The sequence below is a fragment of the Symsagittifera roscoffensis genome, chromosome 2 (assembly GCF_963678635.1).
Source record: "Symsagittifera roscoffensis chromosome 2, txSymRosc1.1, whole genome shotgun sequence".
Lineage (NCBI taxonomy): Eukaryota > Metazoa > Xenacoelomorpha > Acoela > Convolutidae > Symsagittifera > Symsagittifera roscoffensis.
In genome coordinates, this window is record NC_087063.1 from 20922017 (window position 1) to 20947643 (window position 25627).

Consider the following 25627-nt stretch of genomic DNA (forward strand, 5'->3'; position numbering starts at 1 on the left):
CGTAGAAACTCGTGGCAAAAAAATTAATTTACCTAATAAACGCCGTTTGGACCGATTAAGTTGTTCAATGTCACCGATAATGCCCAATCATTTGGCGTTAGCTATAGAAAAAATTTAATTTACAGTGGAGTTTTGCGATGCGAAATTTTTAAACTCTTACTCAGAACGACGTTTTCTTTCAAAAAATGATAACAGAGCAAAAAATTTAGCCATATATGGTAGAAATTCTAGGACCTTGGTAGAGCACAAAAAACTCTGGATCTTCATGTTAATCATTTCTCTCCCCTCTCCCTATTGCAATAGGGGGGGGGGGGGGGATAGTTTGCAAGGTATAAAATTTGTATATGCTTAACTGTTCAATTTGTTTTTTGTTCAATAGTGGGAGGGGGTATTCAATAGCGGGAGGGGGGTATTAACTGTTCTTTAGTGGGAGGGGGGTATTCGTGAATATTTGACATTTCAGTTTGACTATCAGCATAAATTCAGTTGCTCGTTTCATTCGTGCTTTCAGTCACTTTTCTCAAATTTGGCGCCTTTACCCAGCCGTAATTTTGTCAATTAATTTTTATTGTTGCAGATTGATATTTATGAAGATGGGCGAAAAAGTCTCTGACGAGGAAATCGACCTGATCATTGAAAAGGCAGACAGAGACGGAGATGGGAAAATTGGGTGGGAGGATTTCTACAAGCTCATGATGGACTGAAAACATTTCATTATTTTTTCACTGTAAAGATTCACTTATACTTTTATTTAACAATGACTATAATAGAAAAAAGCCTTCTTCAAATATGACGAAGACTAAAACCATAGAACATGTCGAGTTACGTCCTAAAAAGTTTTTTTTTTCTAAGATGTGACAGTGCAATAGTTGTTTTTCGTCTAATCAGGGACGGATTTAAAATATTCTCGTGAAAGGGCTAATTTTTAAAAAGTTTTCAGTTTATTCTCGAAAAGATTATCTCGAAGTGGGGTCAATTTTTGAAAATTTTTCTAAAAATGTGTCCTAATTTTTTACTATACTGGCCTAAGTTTTTTTCTGAATTCTCCGAAAACCCAAAAAAGACACTTTGTTTGCGCCGCAAAAAAACAAAATTAGAAGTAGATGCCACTTTTCGCGCTTTCTGGTGAGAGCAGTTGCAAAAGGTTCAACCTCCCAAATCCACTTCTAAATTGTCAATTTTGCCCTTAAAACCAAGCATATAAAAAAAGCATATCGAAAATTTCCAAAGAAATAATTGGGGCGTAGCTTATTTGCAAGTCGCTGCAGCATATACTTTATCTCTTCAAGCATTATGAGCTGCAGGGTTAGACAAAGATTAAAATATTAAGGGCTAAGATTATGGTATTATTAGCTGCCCTTCAGGAATAGATACCCACTTTTGGCATATAAGTATCCGTATTCTTTCTCCACTTTAACGATGCGAATATTTCATAAAGAATCAATTCACTTCAGAAATATCGCTCGTTCATTGCAAATGCACATTTTGAAAGCAGCATTTTTAACTATGGTTAGCGCAGTGTCAATCTCCTAGAAGAACTTCTGTTGAAATACATTATGAAAATGATGCGTTATTTTTTATAAAATACAAAAAACGTTTCCATGAAAATTGGCGGTGTTATTTAGCTGCAACAAAACGAAAATCGGGGAAGAAAATAAACGTCGCACAAAATGTCTGTCTTCAAATTCACTATCGCGCTGTATGAATTGACTGTACTCAGACCTCGGTTGAGTTAACCAGTTTGCAGGCATAATTTTTGAAATTGGTTAGGGAATGACTTTTCTTTTTATGCACCCTTTGATGTGAAATTTTATGCGTCTTTCCAAAGCAGCGTCAAGTTCTTTTAACTGTGCCATTTTAACTTGATCTAATCAAGTCGGGTAGATTGTTCACATACTTACAGCAAAAATCGGAGAGGAAGTGGCGGAAATTTAATTTCAGGGGTTCCAGAGCCTAGTGCTGGCATCATATTGCTAAGTGGGTCTTTTAGAGCCCCCAATTTAAAGTGATCGGAGCCGGGGATTAAATCAGCCGTTTCAAATTTGACCCATAAACGCAGATAAGATACATTAATTTTCATCTTCCAACCTGAGACTGACTAACAGTGCCAAAAAGCAAATCCTCAGAATTAAATTACCCCAACTGCGATCGACAAAGGTCATCCAATAACAAATTGACAATCTTGGTAAGTTAATATTTTGCTTGTTTGACTTCTTTTTAATGTAATGATGACTGCTCGTGACAGTGCAAAGCCTTGAACATTCTTACAGCCATATAAGAGTTCTCTGATTTTTTTTTCGGTGATCGTTCAATAGTTTTTTTTGGAACTCAAATTTTACGTTGTGTAACACGTATTAATTGATGAAAATTCATAAATCATCAAATCCAAACCCTCATAACTTACAAAATCGGAGAGAGTACTTATTGACTTTTGCACATTCAAAAGTTTATGCACTCTTTTAAAGTTGAAGCCATAATAGTTCTAATTAAAGAAAAACACATATACTGGAACAAATCAAATAGAAATAAAATCAACAAAAAATTTGAAAAAAAAAATTATGCCCAGAGGTGGGGAACATTGAAAGTTCTTTTTTTCATTGTTTAACGTTTTGTGCGAAATTTATTTTTATTTGGCGTTTCTTAGTCAAAGATTTGCAGTGCATTTTCATCAAATTGGCCTAATTATTCCGACTCTCGAAGAAATGCAGAATAGTTATCCTTGGGGTAGTTTTTTATTCAGTCAGGTTTCGCCGATCGAAATAATTGTGTTTAACAAAAATATTATATACACCAATGAAGATATCGACTCCCTGAGTTCAAATATAAAAAAGATAATTTACCTCCAATCTCTTTTTGTAAAGTTCTCGTGTCAATTTGGCCATGTTCTGAACAAACTTATGCGCGCTGTGAAGACTACTGCAATTTATTGTTTCGACTTTCGAAGAAAGCGAGAAATTTATATGCTTGGGGTGATTTTTTAAATCAATGATGCTCGACCTCTTGATTAGCTTGTGGTCAGTTGAGTCTAGACACCACTGTAGTAACTTGCCATGAGTATAGCTAAAACAGCTTGTTTTATCACCCTGCACTACAAAATCGTTCCAAATTGAAATGAGGCAGCTAATTGGTTTTATTAACTCCATAAACGACTCAAGTCGCAACTACTTTTTGATGTTATCAGCCTAAAATTCATAGTTTTTCAAACAAAAATATTAACAAATTATCCGAGACCAATTAAAGGGCCGTTGCAACATTCAAGGTTTTGCAGTGATACGATCAGTCTTGTTTACGCTCGGAGAACTATCTCGCAAAACGGAACTGTTCCAAAACGAAGTGAGGCAAGCTAATTGCTCGCATTAATTAATTGCACTCATGATATTGTCTAAAAATTATGGCTTTAGGAATATTCTTTACCAACATCTAATTGATACCGATTACGGGGCTTCGCCCTGATACACAAGCAGTCGTTTCTGCAGTTATAAACATCATTATCTTGACAAATATTGATGGAAAATGAAAAAAAAAACTGACTTTTTAATTTGATACTCAATCTAAAAATTTGATGTCTTCGATATTTCGCATATAAAAATTCGCCCTTCTTGTCCTTCTTTTCTCACCTGCATTTTTCTTTACGGAAAAGTTGTTTCTAAAAAAGCAGACTCTGGCAAAATTTGACATGCAGACTAGGAATCTACTCTAAATATAATCCGTTTTCATACATATATTTCTAAAACAACTCGTTACAACATAAGCTTGATGCTTACATTACGATGGCCAGAGAAAAGTCAAAACTTTTTGTTTGTATAAAAACTGGCCCGAATACAAAAATACCGCTTTTTTTCAAAATTCTTAACAACAAACGCAACGGTCAGTTTCAACTGCTCGTCCCCAAAACCACACCAAGATGCTTACACAAAATTGATGCTTACATTAAGATGGCCAGAAAAATAAATCAATTTTTTTTATGATGAAAACTGGCCCGAATACAAAACACCGCTTTTTTCAATTTCTTAACAGCAAACACAACGGTAAGTTTCAACTGTTCGTCCACAAAGCAAATGATATTATGTCTGACGTTTTTTGATTTTAACTATCCCAGCAGTACAAGGCTAATTTCAATTAATTGAAGCAGCATAAATCCTTATAGCATATTTTTAAAGCGTGGGATGACAATCAATGCTTGGGAGGACTTAAACAAAAAATTGGTTGTTCTAGTAGATAATTAAATTGTTTTGATTGAGATTTTTGAAGGTTAAAAAAACTTTTTGCAGTACACTTTATACGGAAAAAATTAGGAAATCATTTTCGCCAGATGCTTTGTTGGCTAGCGAGCTATGCGTACCTCGGCGCTTCGCGCCTATTATAGTATGGCGCTTGTACTTCAATTTGTGTCCCAATTCTTTCCAGCTCAAACATAACTAAACTTCAATCTATTATCAGCTGATTTCATATTCCTCCATATTGTTCCGAGTTTCGAAGAAAGTGCAGAACAATTATGCTTGTTGTGGTTTTTTCTAATTCAGTCAGTTTTCGACTAATTAACAAAGTGTACACCATCTGGAAGATATTGTTTGCGTGGGCTCAAATTAAAAATATATATATTTTAATTGTTTATTGCAAAATAACAGGGGTTTGAAAATTGCAAATTTTACCCAATTGGGATAATTAGCGCGCGATAAACTGCGTTCTTATAACACGTGTTAGTGGCAAATAATTGCGTTCCAAATTGAGCTGAGGTCAGCAAATTGGTCCTTTTAACACAATACGAGCCACTTAACACACACTTTCTATTTTAAATAACACGTGGGAAGATTAAATAAAAAAAAAACGAAAAAAACTTTAAGTCTTTGCACTGATATACGAGCAATGTTGTTGAACTAAATGAGTGAAATCTAATGGATTTCTTTGAGAACTGTGCAAGTTGATTTTTTTGCAAAATTTGAATTTCAATTTTTTAAACACTGAATTTTAATTGGTTATTGAGCCTAAATGTTCTTTTCGCATCCTTCAGTTTCTACATCACGAGGGTTTCTACCGCCTCTAACTATGAATCTCTCAGTTGTAAACAGACCATTCTATGAATACAGCCGCTAGAGCTGCTAGCAGAGTAGAGAATATTAATCATAAGTTTCCTAAGCAAACAAGAAAAACATTCGTTTTTATGTACGAACTAAAAATTTTACAATCACACTTTGAGGGTAATTTTTTGTTTCCTGCTTCATGCCAAATTTTTCATGATCAATTGAAAAAAAGAAAGTAAGCCTAAGTTGTTCAAATCCTCCAGTGTTAGTTGTTCTCAGGGTCAAATGTGGTCTCAAATGAAAATTTTTTCGGTCGTGATTCGGATTGCAAAAAATAGTAGTTTTCTTGGCATCGAGAAGAATTTTTACGGTTTTCAAATTGATTGACGTACAATTTACTAGTGATTCAATGAGAATCCTATGTATGTTTATTTTCATCAAAAACAAATCCTGGTTTCCTATCTGAACTTTCGCAATTCGAACAATAATTTGGCAATTCTTTTGCCTAACTTATTTCAAAAAATTTTCAATTTGAAAACCAGAAACATCAGAAAAAATGAATTAGTAGGCAATTTTTCATTTATTTTTTTGCTTAGTAAACTGTTTTCTTCAATCATTGCGGTCAAAACTTCTGGTGCTACGTGCATAGCAGCCGGTCATCTTTTATGTTGCGCATGTGGTTTTTTGTTTGTTTAATCATGTTGCTTATTTAAAACTCCTTTTGACCAAATTTATCCATTTTTAAAGCAGTATATATATTTTACATAAAAAACTTAGCAAAGCTTTCAAAATAACTTTCATTGTAAGTATAGCTGCTATGAAAATTGAACAAATTGCCGTGTATCTACAGAGTATTTTTTATTTGTCAATAATGTTTAGTCGTGCAAAATTGGGATATGACTGTCGAAACCAATTTAACTATATTGAGACTAGATAAGTGATTCAAAAAACTGCAGTAAACATAAGATATTTGCCAAAATTAGTTCCGACTTAATAAAAGGCAGTCGAAACGTTCAGGATTTTACCCTGGTTTAAGCACTCTCTCTCGTTAACTATTTCAGATCACCTTATCTAGATAGAGAGTGAGTGCAATGTTCCTTTCGACTTTTAAAGTTTTCGGCGAAGTGCGCATCATTTAAGAAAGTAAGTTTAATTACCAATTCAACTTTTTAGAGGTGCTTAAGCTAACCGATTTGAATGCTAATCAGCAAAATGTCCCAAAATTCCGTGACTGCTCAAGTTGGGATTTTGTTTTGTTTCAGCGAGCAGTAACTGTTTTACAAAGATTGTTGCCTTTACTCGCCAACGACTTAATTTCTATCTTTTACTTTTTCTGCTCTTTTTTTTAAATTTCTTTAGTAAATAGCACTCAAATGCATGCTCATGGTTCCCAAAAACAACGTTCCAATAAGTGCCAAAAAATATAGTTGGAAAAAGCCACAACTGTTTAATTAAACGTTATTAAACGTTAAGATTACGTTTTTAAATTACAATTTCAGAATAGTTAAATTGTTGGTCGCTAAAAATTTGAGTTATGAGACTATAAGTGACTGATTATTTGTTCAGTTTGGGAGCTAACTTTTGGCTACTAAATGTGAAAAATGTTTCTTCATTTTTGAAAATCTTTCTTTATGTTTTGGCACTCTTGTGAGTTAGGACCGATGGGTATAACTCATAGAGTAATTTCGGATAGGGTACACCGTCTGCTCGTCACGCTATCTAATTTTCGGCCGGATAGATTCGTGCAACTTCTTAGTCTAATACCGATCCTAATCTTACTCTTATACTATCTAGTCTCAGGTTGTTTAACTAGTCTCTGCTAGGCTCAATAGATCTAGGGTATACTGGTTTATTGCGGTTGCTGAAGTCTTCTTGGAGAGTCAACTAATTTCTAAGTTAAATTCAATTCTCTCTGGTGCTGAAATTACAAGTAATTTCAGCACTTACAAATAAGTGGATTGTTAGTCAGATGGATCATGATTGGTTAATATTAAATACTTTACATTGGTAAAATATCTAATTTATCCAATCATAAAATGTAGTTTAGATCAGGTTCCACCCATCCGGGTTTTACAGAGTTTTTTAGAATAGTCTTTCTGCAATTCAAAGGATGGATGATGGACGTTGGTATTTGGCGAACATCTTATTTCTTCTGGGTTTTCTTATTAGAGAAGTCCCAGATTCAATCGTTGTGTCTTCTCAAGACAACGACTGGGTCTTTGCAACAAACTCAAATCTGATTTCAGAATGGTTGGCTATGTCAGGTTTTTCTGTTTCGTTGATGAGAACTTCTTTGTGTTTTGATCTTGTCTAGGAATGGCGTGGAGATTGTGCGTGGAGGAGATGCCTGGTTACTCGGATCTGTACGTATACTTGAACATCGAGGTGGTCATTGGTCTAGTTCAATGAAGTCCTTTTCTGCGAAGTCAAGTCGTACTCTAAATCCTTTGAGTTGTGATTGTGATCGGCATATTGATTGTAGTTGGCCATTCTTTCTCGAGTGTAGTGGGGTCGTTTTGTCTTTGGATGTTCGTCCTTGGTGTTGTATTCTGATCTATGTATTGCATAATGTAATTTACATTTTATAAAACTTTTATTAGTTTAATATTTTTTAATTATGATTTTAGTTAGTTGTTTTCACAAAAGCTTTTTGTTTTAGTTCAGTTATTTTGAAGAGTTACTCACCCTTGAGTAGCTCTTATTAAAAATAGGAGTGTGGTCACAAAGCGTGGATGTAGCGCGGTGGGTTAGGCCGGCTATAGAGCATGCTCAGGACGTCCTTCCTGGTGGGTTAGGCCAGGAGTGGGAGTATGATTGCATGCGGTTTTTGTGAGAGGTCCTGTTATGTGACAACGTTTTATGTTGGGTTTGTTGTGGTTTTTCTTATGTTTTGTTGGTTGTGTCCTTTTTTCAAAAATCAAATTGTTTGTGGTATGGGTTTGTCTTTCGACTTTTTTGTGTTTTATTATTTCTTTCTTAGACTTTATAATAGTCTTCAAAAGAATAAATTATCCAGTTTTAAACTGGGTTAATCCGGTTTGGGTACCGTTGGTTTCCTTTTCTTAGTCATGCTGTTATGCTATGTGTTGTGGTGTTTAGTAAGCTGCATTGGTTAGTTTTGTTTAGTATATAATTCCTTTCCAACCGGGTTAAGGGAAAGTTTGAAACTTGTTATCGTGTGTTAGAGTTGTTGAGTTGTGAAAGCTTGAAACTGAAATTCATTATTTAAACAATTCTTCGTGGGCGAGCTGTGCGAGTTTGGATAGAATTCTTGTGCGAGTGAATGAAAATATCAAAAGGTGAGTACTGCATTTGCTTCTTATTAATTTACTACATAGAATTTTTAATTTTACTGCTAGTTGTTGGGGAAAATTAAGTTACAAATTTTCATCATTTTTAGATTTACTGCTTGTGGGGGAAAAATTTATAAATTAAATTACTGCATTGGTATTATATTTATTTAATTATTTGGTGTAAAAAATTAATAGAGTTTTAAACAGTTTGAAGAAGTTTTCAATTTTTATTTTCTTTTGTGAATTTTTCAGATGATCGTTGGGTGAAGGCTAAAATTCTAAAGAAAACATGGATAAAGAATGGTGAGTTTCTAATATTTTAATTAGTTAGTAATATGTATAATTCATACTTACCTGTTAGTCGTCGGGGAAGAAACCGTGGGGGAAGATGTCGTGGATGAGATCTGAAGTTGTTAGTAATTTAGCTAAAATGCGGATGATATTTTTAGTTTGAAGTAGTGGCCAAAGCAATTGAAGTGCTTTAATGGTGGTTAATTCTTCAGTGCCAACTGCAAATTCATAAGGTGTGTTTTGGATTAGATTATATAATTTGTGATTGAATTTAGTGTTATGGATGAATTCTAAAATGGGGATTTCTATAGGTTGTACAAACTCGTGTGGGATAAGGAAGGGTCGGGATTCTTCTGCATTGAAGGTCTTGGTGATTGGACAAAAAATATACATTTGGGTTATGGGATCATAATTTCGAAGAATACCATGAAGGTTAGTATCTTTAATGCAATATGTGAAGTTAAGAAAGAATGGTGAGGTGTATTTGGAATTGATGAATTGAAAACGATGGTGTGGTTGTCTGGAGGGAGTGTGTAGGTCGAAGTGATTTTGGATAAAACGATAATAAGTATATGTGTGTGTTTGTTTAGTGCGCAACATAATATCGTGTGAGCAGTGCAAATCTCTTTCATGTGGTGCAAGGAAATGAAAGGTTAGTGAAAATATTTGGAAGCGTTCTTTAAAACTTTCGTAGGCTTGTGTGTCTGTTAGTGCTTCTGAAATAATGTGGTCAAACTTGCGATCGAAGATTTTTAGTGTAAATACATATGGTGTTTTAATGAAAAATTTCTCGGTGATTTGTGGGTTAGCGAAGCGATCGTCGTCTAAGAATTGATCTTGGTTAGCTCTGATGATGTTATGATCGTAATATTCTAGTGTATATTCATTAGCTCGGGGTGCAGTGTGTGTTTTTAGTGATTTTTTATATCCAATGTAGGTAAATTGTTTAGATGTTAGTGGTGTGGTGAGTCGATATAGCATGTTTTTATTTCGTTCTATATCGATGTGAGTGTTAGATAAGGGTAAGCAAAGGGGATTAGTAAAATGATAATATGAGGTCCAAGGAAGGGTAGGCATTAAAACGTGTTCGTCTACAAAGTTACGTGTCTCGTTAGTGTCGTGAGGGGTGTTTAAGGTGTATTGTGGAAATGAGGGTAAGGTGATAGCTAAAAATTCTTTTGTGTTAGTGTGTTTTGGATGGTTGATATATTCACGGGCTGTTCTTGGTTTCGCTGGGAAAGGATGGTTGGGGAACTTTCTTTTAAAAGTGCGGTAAGCTCTATTAGTGCTGAGTGAAGATTCAGTAGATGTGGATGATGGTGCTAATGATTCAGTATAAATTGAAGAGGCTGTAGGGGTAGGAGGGTTGGATGAATCTATTGTGGATGAGATTTGGTTTATGGTTGGGATGTCAAAGTGATAGGGTTGTTGTTGTAGGGTAATGAAATTATCTAGTTCTGGGGAGATTCGGGGGGTATCTGGAGAATGAGATGATTGGTCTGAGTGAAGTGAGGAGTAGGTTGGAGTGACTTGGGAAGCATAAGAGGGTGTAGAATTGGTTGGGTCAGGGTTATTTGGTAATATGGGTTGAAAAGGGGGTTGGGAAAAAATTGAGGGATTGGTGGGAAAATTATTGGATGGAGATGGTTCAGAGTCGGCAAATTCATCGGGGGTTTCAATATTCGGGTTATTGAGTTGTGATGTGGAGTATAAAACTGAGATGTGTGAATTAGTATCGGAATTCATGCCTGATGTTACATTACTGGTTGGGAAATCGGGTGGCGGGAAAGCAAAAATTGGTATTATTGTAATGGGAGTAGTGAGATTGGTTGGGTGGGAATTTGAACGGAGTAGGGATCCAAGTTGTCGGCTCATCGTGGGCTAAAAAAATTATTATTTTGAGACTGAAAAGCGGTGGTATGGGGTTGTTCTATAATTTGTTCATAAGTATTTTCATCTTGTGAGTGGTGTGGCATTATATGTTGGATAGGACTTTGTGATATGGTTGGTCGAAAATTTTGATTATGTGTTATGGCTAAATTTCGAAAATTACGTGGGACTAGCGATAATGGATGGTTATGTGGTAGGGGTGGTAACTGTGGTGCTGTTGGTGTTGTGTCTACATTGTTATGTTCTTCGTCGTATGTGTTCTGTCTTGTTGCTATTTTTGTGTTGTATTCTTTTATTTGTGCATCTAAAAGAATTTTGTTTATAGATGTAGAAAAGATTCCAAAAAATCCTGCAAATAGTATGCGTGCTACGCTTGCTTGTCTGTTTACTTGTGTGTGTATAGCACATGTGTTGTAGATTCCTTTTAAAAGTGAAAAAAGAAATCCAATAAAGTTAAACATTGCGTATAAAATAGTCAATTTTTCTAAGATGTAGTAGGGCCATCCTAGAAAATCAAGAATTTCATTTTTGAGTGTTACAAAGCTAAAAATATTGATGGGTGATATATCTTGGGGACGGTATTTTTCACCGTTTAGATATATATAATCTTTAATGTCTTTAAAATATCCGCTATAGTCTTGCGTATAGATGTCTGCAAATCCTGCGGTTTCTGCAAGTTTGCGTAAGTTTTGGTCAATTGATTGTCTTTGTATTGTGTCCATTTGTGTTAATAATTCTTGGAATTGTTGTGTTCTAATGTGATGTTGAATATCTGATTTTGAGTATATTCCTATTGATTGTAAGTCTATATTTGGGTTTCGAGCAATAGCGCGAATGCTTTCTGGTGAAAATTTTTTGAGTGATTGCATTAATGTGGGATATGGGGTGAGAAGGTAATATTTATCTTCATCAGGGTTTAGTTGTACTACGTTGTGGCTATTTTCTGATCCACATGGGACTGCGGTATCCCAGAAATAGGTTCTTTGTGAAAGTGTGTCAACGAAATGTACTTTATTCTTATAAAAGATAGGGATTCTTTTATAGCATTGTTTATCTTCAAAAACGTATAGTGGTGATACTTTTTTAGTACAAGTATAAAACCATAAGATGTTTCCTTCATAGTCTAAAAAATTTGATCTATTTCCTGATAGTAAATATCCTGCGTAGGGTATTTTCAATACTGCTAGTGCAAGTGATTGTAATATTTGTGTTCTTTCTAATTCGCATAGTTGGTGTAGTGTTTCTAATTCGGAGAGTGACATTTCTTGAAAAATTCGGCTAATCGTGTAGTCTAGTTTCATATCTAAGTGAATATCATAGTGGATATTACCAAAATATGTACTATTCATTAGTGATAGTTCTTGTAAACGTGTGCTTTGATCGTCTTGGGGCTTTAAATGTCCACCAGGTTGACCTGTATTCTTTTGAAAATTAACTGGTATATATGATGTTCCTTCATTTAGGGGATGACTTGTGGCGTATGGGTCGACTTTTATTTTTCCAGTGGTCATGTCGAATCCATTTTCGTATTCAACTAATATTTCAGAGTATTGTGTTTTGTGAAGTGGGTTTCTGTATTTACATGCAAGTTCTGTTTCTTGATATATTTGAAAACGTGTTAATTTATTTTCTATATTATGAATGTTTCTAAAATTAGAACTAATTTTTCGTAATGGATTTACTTGTTCATATGGTATTGATTGTATAAAATATTTTTCGTGAAATTTTATCATACGAGCGTGTATTTTTGCTATTTGAAATGTTGTACATGTGTCTTCGGGGAACCAAACAATTGTTGCTTGTGTTCTTGTTGTAGGGTCGCAATAACCTTGGTCGTTTTTACAAAGTAATCTAATTCCTTGATAGATCATTGTGTTGTCTGATAAATCTCGTGTGAGTTGTATTTTTTCGAGTTGTATTTTCCAATCGAAAAACATGATCTCTTGGTATCCTTTGTTTTTTGTGTCTGCTTTGCAGTTTGATGGGTCATTTATACCAATGTGTGGTATCCAGTGTTTATCGTGTATATCATAAGTTAATCGTCCGTGTGCGCCGTTATATGGGTATTTTTCATCTAGTTTTTATATGTCCTTGATATCTTTCAAGTTCTGCTTGATGTACAGAATCCGAAAAAACTTGGAAATATACTAACTTTCTATCTGTGTTTTTATTTTTTGTGATGTTTAGTCGGAGTAACTCGTTTTTACAATCTTCGGGATTGAGATGTAAAAGTCGTTCTATATTACTCTGGTAGAATGATTCATGGTCAAGTCGGTTTTTATTTCCGTTTGAGACTTGTGAACAATGTACTTTCTTTTCAGAAAATGTTGCTGTGAATTTATATCCTATAACTGTAGTTGCTCGGGCTTTTGAATAAAGTGTTGCTTTTACATTTGTAGTTTCTATGGCTTGGGGTTCTGTTTCGCATTGTGATACTTGATTTATTGCATACTTGTGTAGTGTTTTTTGTTCGTTTTCTTCACAATCGTAATGTGTTACTAATAAATCTTGGGGTCCTGTGCGGGGAGAAGGGTTTATGTTTTGATTTGAGATTACTAGAAAAAGGAGTTGGAGAAAAATTAATAATTTTAGAATATACATGTGTATGATAATCCTGAGTATGGGTTATAAAATGTGATGTAACCAATTGTCTTTTTGGTATATCTGTCGTATTTATATATTACTTCAGTGGTTATAAATGGTGGTGGTAGTGATTGAGCTGTTAAGTTTGGTGGGTTTAATGGGTAGGGATGTTGAGTAATGTTGTTTAATTTAACTGTGATTTCAAACTTTAATTGTAAACTGTTTTGTTGGAGTATTTGGATATTGTGATCACGGATATCGTCGTGAATGTCTTGCCGGTATTGTAATCTATTAAGTGCCCAGTTGTGAAGGCGATTACTTTCTAGATGTTTTCCAAATAATGGTGGAGGGGCTGTAAATGTATTCCAATATAGTCTTAAAGGGATATTTGTTGATGATTGTTCTCGATATCTGGCGTCGAGATTATTTGGAAAATTTAAGTTAAAAGGTGGTGGTGAAATCTGGCTTATTGATGGTGTTGATGGTAGTGATAATGTTTCTGGTAGTGATGAGGATGTTGTTGTATCCGTAGAAATATCTATTGGATCATTGACTAAATTTAGTTCACCTTGTGTGAATGAATGTGTTGTCCAATATGGTAGTCGTGATGCCTGGTTTGGGGGGTTAAAGGGATTTTCACGTATTTGTTCAGATGTTGGTGTTGAACCTAAGTAATCTGATGGTAGGCTTGAGGTGTTACGTTGTGAAAGAAGCGTAGGGGTTTCTGGTAATATACCAATGGGGTTTCTGGAGTGTTTTGTGATGGGGATTGAGGTATATCAAAATGAACTCGGGGAGTTTGAAAATTTCTGTTTCGTCGAGGATGTATAATTTGTCTATTTATTTCGACTGTATTTTGGTTTTGACTAGGATTTCTTATTCTACTTAATTCTTGTGGTAGTGTTGGGTATAAGTTATATGTTGGTTCACTTAGAGGTGCTTGTCGTTGAACTGGTTCTAGTGGTTCTGATAAACGAGCGTGTCGTTCTTCAAAAGTGTATGGGTTATCTTGAAAGGAAATTAGTGTAGATGTTTGAGGATTTTGGGTAGTTGAAGGTGTTGTTGGGTTATCTTGGGATGATGTCGGTGAAGACCGACTTTGTAACTGTTGGGTAGCAATTTTTGATAGCTTTTTGGTCTATTCTTTTAGTGAAAAAGTTTATGTTTATTATAGTATTCTTCTAAGAAAAGAATTAGGAGGATTGTTGCTAGAGCGAATGTGATGATTGCTTTCTTTATACATTTGCATATGGTCAAAATGAGGGATGATAGAAATGTTATGAAAATTACAAATAGTAGAAAAATATCAGTTCTACTGAAAATAGTTCGTATCATTTAGACAAGTTGTATAAATCGTACCTGTGGATATAATCAAGGGTTTTTGAAAGTTGGAGAAATAGTTCGAATATAGTGTAGAAAATTAAAAAAAATATTACAAAAAATGATTAAGATTATTAGAAAAGATTCAAGGATATCAAAAAGAAATATTATGAAAGTTTCAAGTATCGTAAAAAATTGTTTGAGGTTTGTGATAATTTTAGTGACTGTTTGATAGAAGAGCATTTAAGAAATGACTTCGTGATCGAATATTTTTTGTTGTTTGGGGCAATTTTCAAGTGTGGTCGGATTATTTATTAGTTTTTTTGACAAGTGGGTTGAGTTTTGTAAAAAATTGTTGGGGGCAATTTTTATGGTGATCGGGAGGTCTTCTTTGTCTTTATTTTCATTTGTCAAATGATCTGGGGTATTTTTGAGATTTTTATACTTTAGGCTAAATAAAATGGTCGTTCTTTTACTTTAGGCTAATTTAACATATTTGTTTGGGGGATATTTGAGGTCTGAGTTGGGGAAATATTGTTGATCTTTGGTTTATTAGATAAGGGAGGGTTATGATATTATGGTGATATTTATTTTAGTTGTCAAGTTGGAGTGGTTTGCTTATTTTTGACCTGGAGGTCGTAAAGTTATAGTTATAGATATGCCTGGAGTTTAATATTTTTCGTCTAGTTGGTTTGTGTTAAAGTTATAGAAGGTGACGGACTGGATGAATCCTATTGGCCAATTTTGAACTAGAATCGCTGCGTGTTTGTCAGCATGTTATCTTGAAAAATGAAAGTGTAAAATGTTTCAGAGGTGCAAAGATTATTAAATGTAGAATTAAAGTTGTTTTTGAAATTCAACTTTCTTTAATATTTTAGATTGTGGGATGAATAATTTATAATTTTTACGTGGTTGATTTCTAAGTCGTGAAGACTCTCTATGTTCTGATTTGTCGATTTGTTCTTGAGGTATTATTTGTTCTGTCATTTTTCTATTTTTTCTTTCTTTTTGAGATGTATTTTGATCTAGATTTTTTGTATTGTTTTTTGTGGTGGTTGATTTTGTTATTTGGTTTTTGAGGTGAAAATCTTTTTGTTCCTTCGTTGTATTTTCCGTATGTGGGTCATTTTGAATAACTTGTAAACCATTGTGTTTTTTATCTCTGTTTAAAATCCATTCGGTATGTGTACCGGAGGCTAATTTAAGAATTTGTGGGTGATGAAAATGATCTTCATCGTGTGTATGTAATGGTAGGTTATAACAAATTGAGTCTTTATTTGGTTGAAAATAACCTTGTGCGTTTTTATGAGAGTTTGCTGTAAACATTATTGGTTTGCGTGGCTTTTGGTTAAAAACCATTTCATATGGTGACATTCCTAAAGATGTCGTGATTTGTGAATTATATGCTAAGGGAAATAGTTTTACATCTGCTGACCATTCGGTATATCTTGTATCATTGCCATTGATGATACATCTGAGATATTCTTGTAATGAACGGTTCATACCTTCGACTAAGCCGTTTGTCCAAGGTGCGTGAGATGTACGTGGTTTGTGTTTGATGTTATATAGATGACATAGTGTGATGATTTCATTATTTATGAATTCTGTACCGTTGTCTGTAACTAAAATTTCTGGTAGTCCGAATTTGGCTATCCAGTGTTCATAGAGTGTTGTGTAAGCGTAATAAGCGTTACAATGTGGTACTGGGTTAAGTGCTACATAATGTGTAAATGCGTCAACAATTACCATGATGTAGGAGTTTCCTTCTGATGAGGGTGAAATTGGTCCTTTAGTATCAAATGAGATACGATGGTTAAAGTACAAACTTTGTCCTTTAAAATCTTGTTTTTGTGCTATTTGTTTTTGATTTGGGTAAGGTTTATTTAGTTGACATACTATACAGTCATTGCATAGTACTTTTATCCAAATTGGTGCATTTGGGAAATAAAAGTTTTGTATAAAATTTGAATATGTTTTCTCTGATCCAGAGTGTCCTTTAATATTTTGTGTATGTGAAATATTAAAAGCTATGAGAATCATGCTTAAAGGGAGACAGGGAACTGTAGATTCATTTAGTTTGTATTCTAGAAGGTCTGTGTTTTCGTTAATTGTTGTATTATTGAATTTTCGAAAATATCGGAGGAGTGTTTTGTTTCCTAGAATAGTTGAATCTGCTTTGATAGGTTTAGTTTTATATTTGTGCCATGATTTCAGTTGTCGAATTACTGGGTCAAGGTTTTGATATTGTTTCAGTGTTGAAATTGTAATTGTTTCTGTTGGGGGGAGAAAAATGTTTTCAATTTCTAATTTAGATAAGGGTATTGTATCAAGTGGGTCATGGAGGTCAAAAACTTGATTTATTGTGTATTTTGAATCGTTTGTTTGTGGTCCTGATAAATTTATTTTATCAGTTAGGTTTTCTTTTTCAATTAGTGGAAAAAGGTCTTTCTTATGCGAGTGTTGTTTTACTCTTTTTTGTTGGGTGTTATTTTTTATCCATTGTGAATATGGGATTGGTTTAAAAGTTGATGTTCCAAGTAGATCAACTTCATAGTGATTATTTTGACAATCTAAATAAAGTGGGAAATGTTGTAAATTATTTATTTGTGATTGTTCAAAGTCAGTTTTTACTGCATATTTGCATTCCAATCGGGGTGATGTTTCATTTTCTGCAAGGTAGAATTTTATATTTTTGGGTAATTCAACTGTGGTTTTACGTGTAAGTAATTCCGGTGGCGTATTTCGACTTAAGGTGTCTGGTAATGCAAGATTTTTTCCTGCGGTCCAAACTATATGTAAGTTTGGGACATTCATTAAAATTAGTTGAAATCTATAAACTCGGTGGTTTGGATTAGACTTTTGTGTAAAAAGAAAGATGATTGGTTTATGGTCTGTGAATAGAACTGTGGGATGTTTTGATCCAAGTATCAGAAATTCATATTCTGTTAGTGTATATATTATGGCTGTACATTCTCTCATTAGAGTTGAGAGTCGTAGCTCTGCTTGAGTGAATAATCGAGAATTTGCTGATATGAGGTTCATTTTATTTGTACCATTATGTGATTGTAATAATGCTGCGCCGATGCCAAAGTTCGAAGCATCGCACATTGCATAAAATGGTTGATTTGAATCTGGAATTGTGTTTGAAATTTGTTCAGTTAGAAGTTTTTTAATTTCTTCAAATCGTGCTTGATGTTCTGTATTCCATTCAAAATTATTTTGTTGTCTAAGTATATTATAGAATGGTCGTAGATATAATTGCATTTTATAAACATATTTGCTTAAAAAGTTTAGCATTCCATGGAATTCTTGGATTTTCTTTTTATTTGTTGGTGGTTGGAGTTTTTGAATAGCGTCTATACGTGATTTCAATGGAGTGATTGTTTTTCTTTCTATATTATGTCCTAAGAATTTAACTCTTGTCAAAAAGAAGTGTGATTTATCGGGGGCGGCCTTCAGATTTTCGTTCTGAAGTATTTGGTGATATTGTTCTAAAACATTGAACATTTCCTCTTTTGTCTGTGATTGCATAAAAACATCGTCTAAATAGGTGATTGCGTTTTTCTTGAGTATTAGTGGTCGAAAAATTTTGCTCATAAAAGCTGAAAATGCTGCTGGTCCTATGGATATTCCATAGAATAAGCGGTTGAATTCGTATTGTTGGTTTCCAATTACAAATTGTGTTAAACGTCGTGATTGTTCATCTAATGGAATTTGATTGTATGCACTATTCATATCTGCGGTTGTAAAATATTTTCCGTTTATTTTTGTTAAAATAACTTGTATTGGTTCAATAGGCCAATTACACTTTGATTCATCTATGAGTGAGTTGAGGTATCTAGCATCGAGAACAATTTTTAATGATTCTCCTTTGGCTAGAATGATAACAGGGTTGATAAATGTGTTGCCTTTTGGTTGTTCTTCTTTGTTTACTGGTGATATAATGTTGTATTGTTCTAAAATGTCGAGTAATCTGTTCACTTTATCGTGTAAGTGAATTGGTACTTTACTTGCTCTTTGTTTTTTGAAAACTGCGTCTGGTTTTAATGGGAGATGTAGTGATGAGCTGATTTTGCCAACATCAAATTTGGATGTTGCATAGACTGATGAATATTTAATTAGCTGTTTGGCTAATTTTTCAAATTCGTCTTGTGTTATTTGTGAATGTTGGAAATTAAACATTGTTAAAAATTTCTGTTGATTTTCTGTGTAGTTATTTATGTTGAATGTCGGTTTGAAATATGGGGTTTTTGTGAAATAATCCGTATTTCTGTTTTCGTTACTTATTATATTATTTATAGATAATTCTTCATTAAGGATTGTGGATTGGCAAATATCTAGTAATTGGAGTATATTATTTACACGATATGCTTTTTCGTGTATTGGTGATATTGTAGCGTTGGTTTCGCAATAGCCTAAAAGTCCTAAAGGTAATGTTACTTGGTAAGGTGTATTGTTGTATACATGTAAGGAAAAAATATCTGAATTCGAGTTTTTCAAATATTTTATTGATGAGATTGTGATTTTGAAAAACTTATGAATAGGTTTGAATTCAAAATCTGACATATAAAATTTTTGTTTGTTTTGTTTTTTATCATATTGGTGAACTTGTTTGATTGAAAAATTATAGATGTTTCCTGATAGTGGTTTCAAGTGTTTTCTTTGTTGGTTATATATTGGGTAAAATTTTGAAAAGAATGGTGGTTGTTTATTTAATCTTTGAAAAAATGTTAGGGATGTGTCTTTTGTTTTTGTATATTTATCTTTGATTAATATTTTACTATTCAAGATGTTGATTGTTGGTATATATTTAGAGATAAATGGTATTCCAATGATATTATATTTAATATCAGTGATATGGAATATTTGTTTAAATGGTTTGGTTAAAATTTTGTTTTGCTCCATTGTTCTTGTGGGGAGAAGAAATAATTGAATTTTTCCGTAGTTTATTAATGTTGATCCTTGTGCTGTTGCTAGTTTGCTGGAGGTTTCAAGAGGTGTTAGCTTTGGGTGTAAGGTTTTTATTTCATTCCATGTGGGAATGTTTATTATATTTGATTCTGCTCCTGAATCAATTAAAAAATCAATTTCAAGATCTGGTGGTTGAAATTCTTTGCTTCTTGGACTTTCTAAAAGAAATGGTATTGTCCAAATTTTTTCTTTGGGTTGTTCTTTTTGTATGTTTTGATAGATGTGATTTGTATTCAAGCATTTTGTTTTTTCGTTCTCATTGGGTTGATTTGTAGTGTTAATTTCATTAGTTTTTTGCGTCGTCGGTGTGGAATGGATGGGTTCGATATAATAATTGTGAAGGAGTTCTGATTGATTTTCATATATGTGTGATGAAAAAGGTTGTTCATATATAACAGGTTCATAGTCATTTTCGACTTTTATCATATTGATGGAGAGAGTGTTTTCTGCATCGCTTTCTGAATCTGATGATCCACAGTTTATTTGATTGAGTTGTAACGTATCAGTTACTGTGTCATCAATACCTGGAGGGTCTGATGTTGTTTCTGGATTAGATTGTACTTGATTAATATGTCTTTGATGTTTAGGTGTACTACTTCTGTGGCGTTTATTAGAATTATTATAGTTATTATTATTCCGGTGTGGTGATTGGGAATAATTTCTATAACGATTATTATAACTTGAGTGTCGATTTTGTGAATTATTTCGCGATCTATTTTGGTAATTATTGTTTGGTCTGTTATAGTTCGATCTATTATATGAATTATTCCTTGATTGATTGTTCGGGTAATTCTGGTTTCGGTTGTTTGAATAACTTCTATTCCGATTATTGGAGTAGTTTCTATTCCTATTGTATGATGAATTTCGTGAGTGATTGTTTGGATAGTAATTATTTCTTGATTGGGAATTAGATCTAGAAACAAATTGTTGTGTATTTGAATTTGATCTGGAATAGTTATTTCGACTATTTGGTCTATTGTAGTGATTTTGTGATGAATTTTGCGTGTTTCTTCGTTCTGGTGATCTTCCTCTATAACTTGAGTTATATGGTGATTGATTTCTTGTATAATTTGTATTGTTCGGGAGTGGTTTTCCTGAACTGTTGTTGCTGTAGACAGTTTTGTTCGGTAGATTTTGATCTTTTTTCATGTTTTGATAGAATGATTTATTTGGTTCTTTATATTTTTGAGGTTTATTTTGATTGTCTTGCTGTTTTTGTCTACATTCAGAAATACTATGTCCGTATCGTCGGCAATAATTACACTATTTTTTGAAGGATGGTTTGCCTTTAAAGTTTGGGTGTTTTTCGTAAATATTGAGTATTTCAGTGATTTTTTCAACGAGGTCTGTATCTGATTCCTGTATATTGTTTATATTTGTGGAAGCTGTTTCAATTCTGTTAACGTATTGTAATTTCAGATTTTCCGTTTCTTCGAGTTTCATTGTGATTTCTGCTTGTTCTAGTTTGTCTACTAGTTTTCGAAAATCTAAATCGGGTTCTCGAATTGAAGAAGGATGGGATGCTCTCTTTTTTATTGCTATTTTTCTTAATTGCGGTGTTAAGGTCATCATTAAGATTTCTGTCATCTTTGTGTTTTTATAGTCGTGTGTATTTAATGAATATGCTTTTCGAACTAGTGTTTCGATGCGTACTGCTAATTGCTTGATGGTTTCGTTTGGTAATCTGCGAATTTCATTACATAAAACTCTTTGTTGTTGTTTGTTTCTTTCGGAGTCAAACATTTTTGAAAACTATTGTGTAAACCTTTTCCAATTTGATTTTATTTCTATAGGCAATACTGAAAACCATTTTTGGGCTGCGCCATCTAAAGTTGTTTGTATCAACGCTGTGCGTCGATGTATCCAGTTTTGATGTAGTGGCGTATTAATTGGTTCGGGTCCTATATTTAAAATTAAATTTGCTGTTACTGCATTTAAATAGTCTTCTACAGAATATTCAGGGTCTGTTCCTGTGAATACCATTAAAGGTTTATTTGATGTTATTGATGATCCACCCATAAGGTATGGATTCATTGTCATTTGTAATGATTCTGCTGCATTTGGCATTTGAGAAAATTTTGAAAGTTGATTTCTTGTTATTTCGTGTTGTTGAAGATAATATGGGAGTGGTATTTCATTTTGCATTTGTGTTGGTTGGTACGAGTTTGCAATCATTGGGTTTTGTTGCTGAATTGGTTGAAAAGATTGTGTATTAATTGGGTTTTGTTGCTGAATTGATTGTTGATTTTGTGTATCTATCGGTTGTGGAGAAAAAATTCTATGATTTGTATGTGGTTTCTGTACTCCTTGTCCACGATATTCTTGATTATAGGGTGCAAATATATCTGGTTGTAAGAAATCATCATCTGAGGATAAGTAATCCATTTGATAAGATGTTTGTTTTTTATTTTTATTTTGTTGAAAAAATGGATCGTTTTCACTACGATCCTGTGGAGGATGTAAATTTGTTTGGAAATTTACTGAATTAGGTTGTGCTATTGGGTTATCCCAGTTTCGAGATCTTGTATAATTACTAAAAATTTTTCGTGGTTGATAATTTGTTTTTGATGGATGTGTGTAATTATAATTATGGTCTGCAAAATTGTTTCTAGTGAACGTTTTGCGTGTTTTTGGCGGTATTGTCATGGGTCTGTATGTTTGGTAATCCATGTGTGAATATTTTGGGGCAACCGAAGGTTTAACGGTTGATTGTAAGGTTACCTGTGTTTGTGAAGGGTTTGTATTTCTTGGTGTTGTTAAGTTGGGACGTATTGGTGAAATACTTTGTTGTGTAGTTGTTGTGTGTACGATTTCTTCATTTATGAAGTGTGATGGTGTCTGGATATCTTGTTGAGTAAGATTCCTAGTTCCATTGGGGTTTTCATTGTGTATGACTGTAGAGTTTAAACTATTATTTTGCATATCGGGTAAAAATGTATTATAGTTTAATGGTGTTGCATCAATGGTTAATGGTATTACTCTTACATAATCTCTTACATAAGATATTGTACTTATTGCTTGACTTGAGATTGATTGTGGGAAGTTTATGAATGCGGGATGAGACCATTCGGGGTCCCAAACATAGTCTGATTGTTCTGTGATGGCAGTATCATCGTTTGAGTTTTGGGGTCTAAAATTTTTTCTTGCTTGTGAAATTAAATCAATATTATGTGTGAAATAATCTATTATGAACCATGCCAAAATTTTTTGTAAGTCGTGTTTTGTATGTTGTGAAACTTCATCTTTCGTGAAATTTTCTTTAATTATATTTAGAAAACTAGAGAGTAGTGTGATTTCATGTCGTACTCTTATATGTTTAGATGTTTCTGTCGGTGAGACATTTGGTATCTGGATTTCGTTTTCTAATATCGATATATAACTATATATTATCGCAAAAACTTCATTGGTGAATATGGAGTTTGCTCTTTGTGAGTTATGATATTGGATGCTTTTTATATAATCTGAGAATACTTTTGAAAATTCTAAATCAAGGTCGTCTGTTTGAATTATATATTTATTGTGATTCTGATTTGGTGAGTTGAATTCTATGGAGTAGATTCCGTATTGTTGTGTTAGGTTACATATATCTTTTAGATAGTGGTCGATAATTTGTCTTTTGATTTTTACATCTGGGAACTCTGTTTTACATGGACTGATTCCGGGTTCAAACAAATTTAAGAGTAAATTTTTGCAAAATATATGCTGTCCTCTATCAGTGGTTGCATCTACGATAAAGGGGAAGATATCATCATCATCTGGACTTTCTTCACCTGGGGTGTGCGTTGAGCTCATTTTTTCGTTCGATGACTGTTAATATGTGATTATCAATGTGTCTAATTGGTTGATTCCAATTGTATAAATGTACTGGTTTGTGTTTATACTGCTTTTTTATTCTTCTTTTTCCTCTTTTTGATGAATTTGAAGTTGTTTCTGAGTCAGAGAAATATAATTGATCGTGAATTGGGCAATTTTTATCTATTGATTCTTTTAGTTTATAAAGTTTGTCTAAACTGTTGGTTTCTGATTCTGAAAATGCGTTTCGATTTTTTGAAAATCTTTTTCGTGTTATTTGTCTTTGTTTAGTTATTATTTTTCTCTTTAATGTTTGTCGTTTTGTTCTAATGTATCCAACTGTTTGTGTATGAGGTGTGATTACAAGGTCGTATTTTTTGTTATCTATTTCACAATTATGTAAAACAATTGTTTGTTTATTTCCTAGGTTTTTAAATGACATAAGGTTTAGGATGACGGGTGCAAAAGGTTGTTAAATGATTTCTATTTGCTTAAACTGTTAGTCCTTACGATTTTTTGTTAGCCTAACCTGGGTCTATTTGTTCAGGGTTGGGGAGAAAAGTATATCAATTCCGAAGAATGATTTTATACTTTCTCGTGGCTAGTATAAGCTAAGGTGTTAACTTACTTAATCTTACTTAAGGGTAGTGATTGTGTTCAGGGTTGGAGAATAGTAAATCGATCCACAAGGTTCAGGTATAATTAGAACGCGAGTAGTTCGTTAGATACTATTTTAAACTTACTAAGTCTAAGATTTATCCTGGGTCTGGTAAGAGGGGGGATCAAGTGAAGGATGAATAACCGAAGTTCTTCACTGTTTATCCTAATTTGAATGATTAGTTTTGTTCAAAAATTTCTATTAGTCCTGGGTTTTTAGAAAGGGTTGGATAGTGAATCGACGTTTGAGGTCGTTAGACACTAGTTAAGTGGGTGGGGGAGAACAAAGTTGTTCTTTTTGATCCAAGGATAGGCCTTGATGATCAAGTTTTAAATTTAATTAAATAGAAAATGATTTAAGATCCAAGGATAAGCCTTGATGATCTGATTTTAAAATTAAGTGAAATTAAGTTTAAAATGATTTAAGTTTGTGTAAAGAAAAGATTTAGTATTTTTATGATTATAGTGAGCTTATGAATGCTGTTATGTTTAGGTGATGAAGCTGGAACAACAGGATGATTTATAATTACTAACCATTTATTGTCATGCTACTAATTTTTATTTTAATTTTTCAATAAGTATTTTTCAAACATGTTTTGTATATTACTGCAGAATTTAGGAAAACGATCTGAGATCTTTTTATCAATCGTTATTGTATATTAATAATTTTGTTTAGCGCCTGAAATGATTTTGAAGATTGACTTCAAAATTTTATGTTTGCAAATGAAAATCTAAATTCATTGCTAGTAGTATTCTAAATACAAAAGTTTGTTCTGGCTTTTGCCGAACTATCATATAACTATATGGTAAGTTTCTGCTTTGTCGTATGTCGTCTCTGGTTCGAGGTCTTCTTCCAATTCCGGGTAGTTCTGTTATCGTTCGGAATATTGGCTCTGATCTATTGAGTTGTAGAGACATTTCGATTAAATTATCGTCGTGTAACATTTTAAAAATGTTTTGTCTAAATTCTAATCTATTTTTGGTTAATTCTAAGCTATTAAGGTCTTGTTCGAGACTTATGGTCGCACCAGATGAGTTAGGACCGATGGGTATAACTCATAGAGTAATTTCGGATAGGGTACACCGTCTGCTCGTCACGCTATCTAATTTTCGGCCGGATAGATTCGTGCAACTTCTTAGTCTAATACCGATCCTAATCTTACTCTTATACTATCTAGTCTCAGGTTGTTTAACTAGTCTCTGCTAGGCTCAATAGATCTAGGGTATACTGGTTTATTGCGGTTGCTGAAGTCTTCTTGGAGAGTCAACTAATTTCTAAGTTAAATTCAATTCTCTCTGGTGCTGAAATTACAAGTAATTTCAGCACTTACAAATAAGTGGATTGTTAGTCAGATGGATCATGATTGGTTAATATTAAATACTTTACATTGGTAAAATATCTAATTTATCCAATCATAAAATGTAGTTTAGATCAGGTTCCACTTGTGCTTTGGTATTCCTACAACTAATCAAAAAGCGTCCGGCAACATGCAACATCACAACGCCTGGAAAATTAGCAAAAAAAACAACAGTGTTTTTTAAGCCAAAGCTCAACAACGGTTTTCAGTTAAGAGTTGAACAATTCGTATGATATTTCGTTATGGTCGTCCTTCAAACCGATCCTTCGCGTTATGGTTCTTTATGCTGCTCGAACTTCCATAAACACTTGTTTTATTAATTAGAAAGCGGGAAAGTTGATCCAATGTCTTAGGTGGCTGACCCGTAACCGACTTTTTGTTTTGAAGCTGACTTTGAAGGTTCAGTTTTGATACTTAGTAGATCAAAACTCCCACTTTTGATCTGAATTCT

General features: G+C 33.4%; 3 protein-coding genes across 4 annotated transcripts in view; 2 read left to right on the top strand and 1 right to left on the bottom strand.

Annotated features, from left to right (window-relative positions):
• Positions 1-818, top strand: part of LOC134840387 (uncharacterized) — a 37248-nt gene extending 36430 nt beyond the window's left edge. The window contains exon 4 of the mRNA XM_063856165.1: positions 578-818. Coding sequence (XP_063712235.1) covers positions 578-704 — 127 coding nt within the window. The 3' untranslated portion in view covers positions 705-818. The remainder of the gene's footprint in view (positions 1-577) is intronic.
• Positions 1-25627, bottom strand: part of LOC134840382 (cholinephosphotransferase 1-like) — a 157473-nt gene that overhangs the window by 131737 nt on the left and 109 nt on the right. The gene's annotated exons all lie outside the window — the stretch shown is intronic.
• LOC134840384 (calcineurin subunit B type 2-like) overlaps positions 1398-25627 on the top strand; it is a 61421-nt gene continuing 37191 nt past the window's right edge. For both annotated transcript variants that reach the window (XM_063856157.1, XM_063856156.1), the window contains exon 1: positions 1398-2185. The gene's annotated coding sequence lies outside the window, so the exon portion shown is untranslated. The remainder of the gene's footprint in view (positions 2186-25627) is intronic.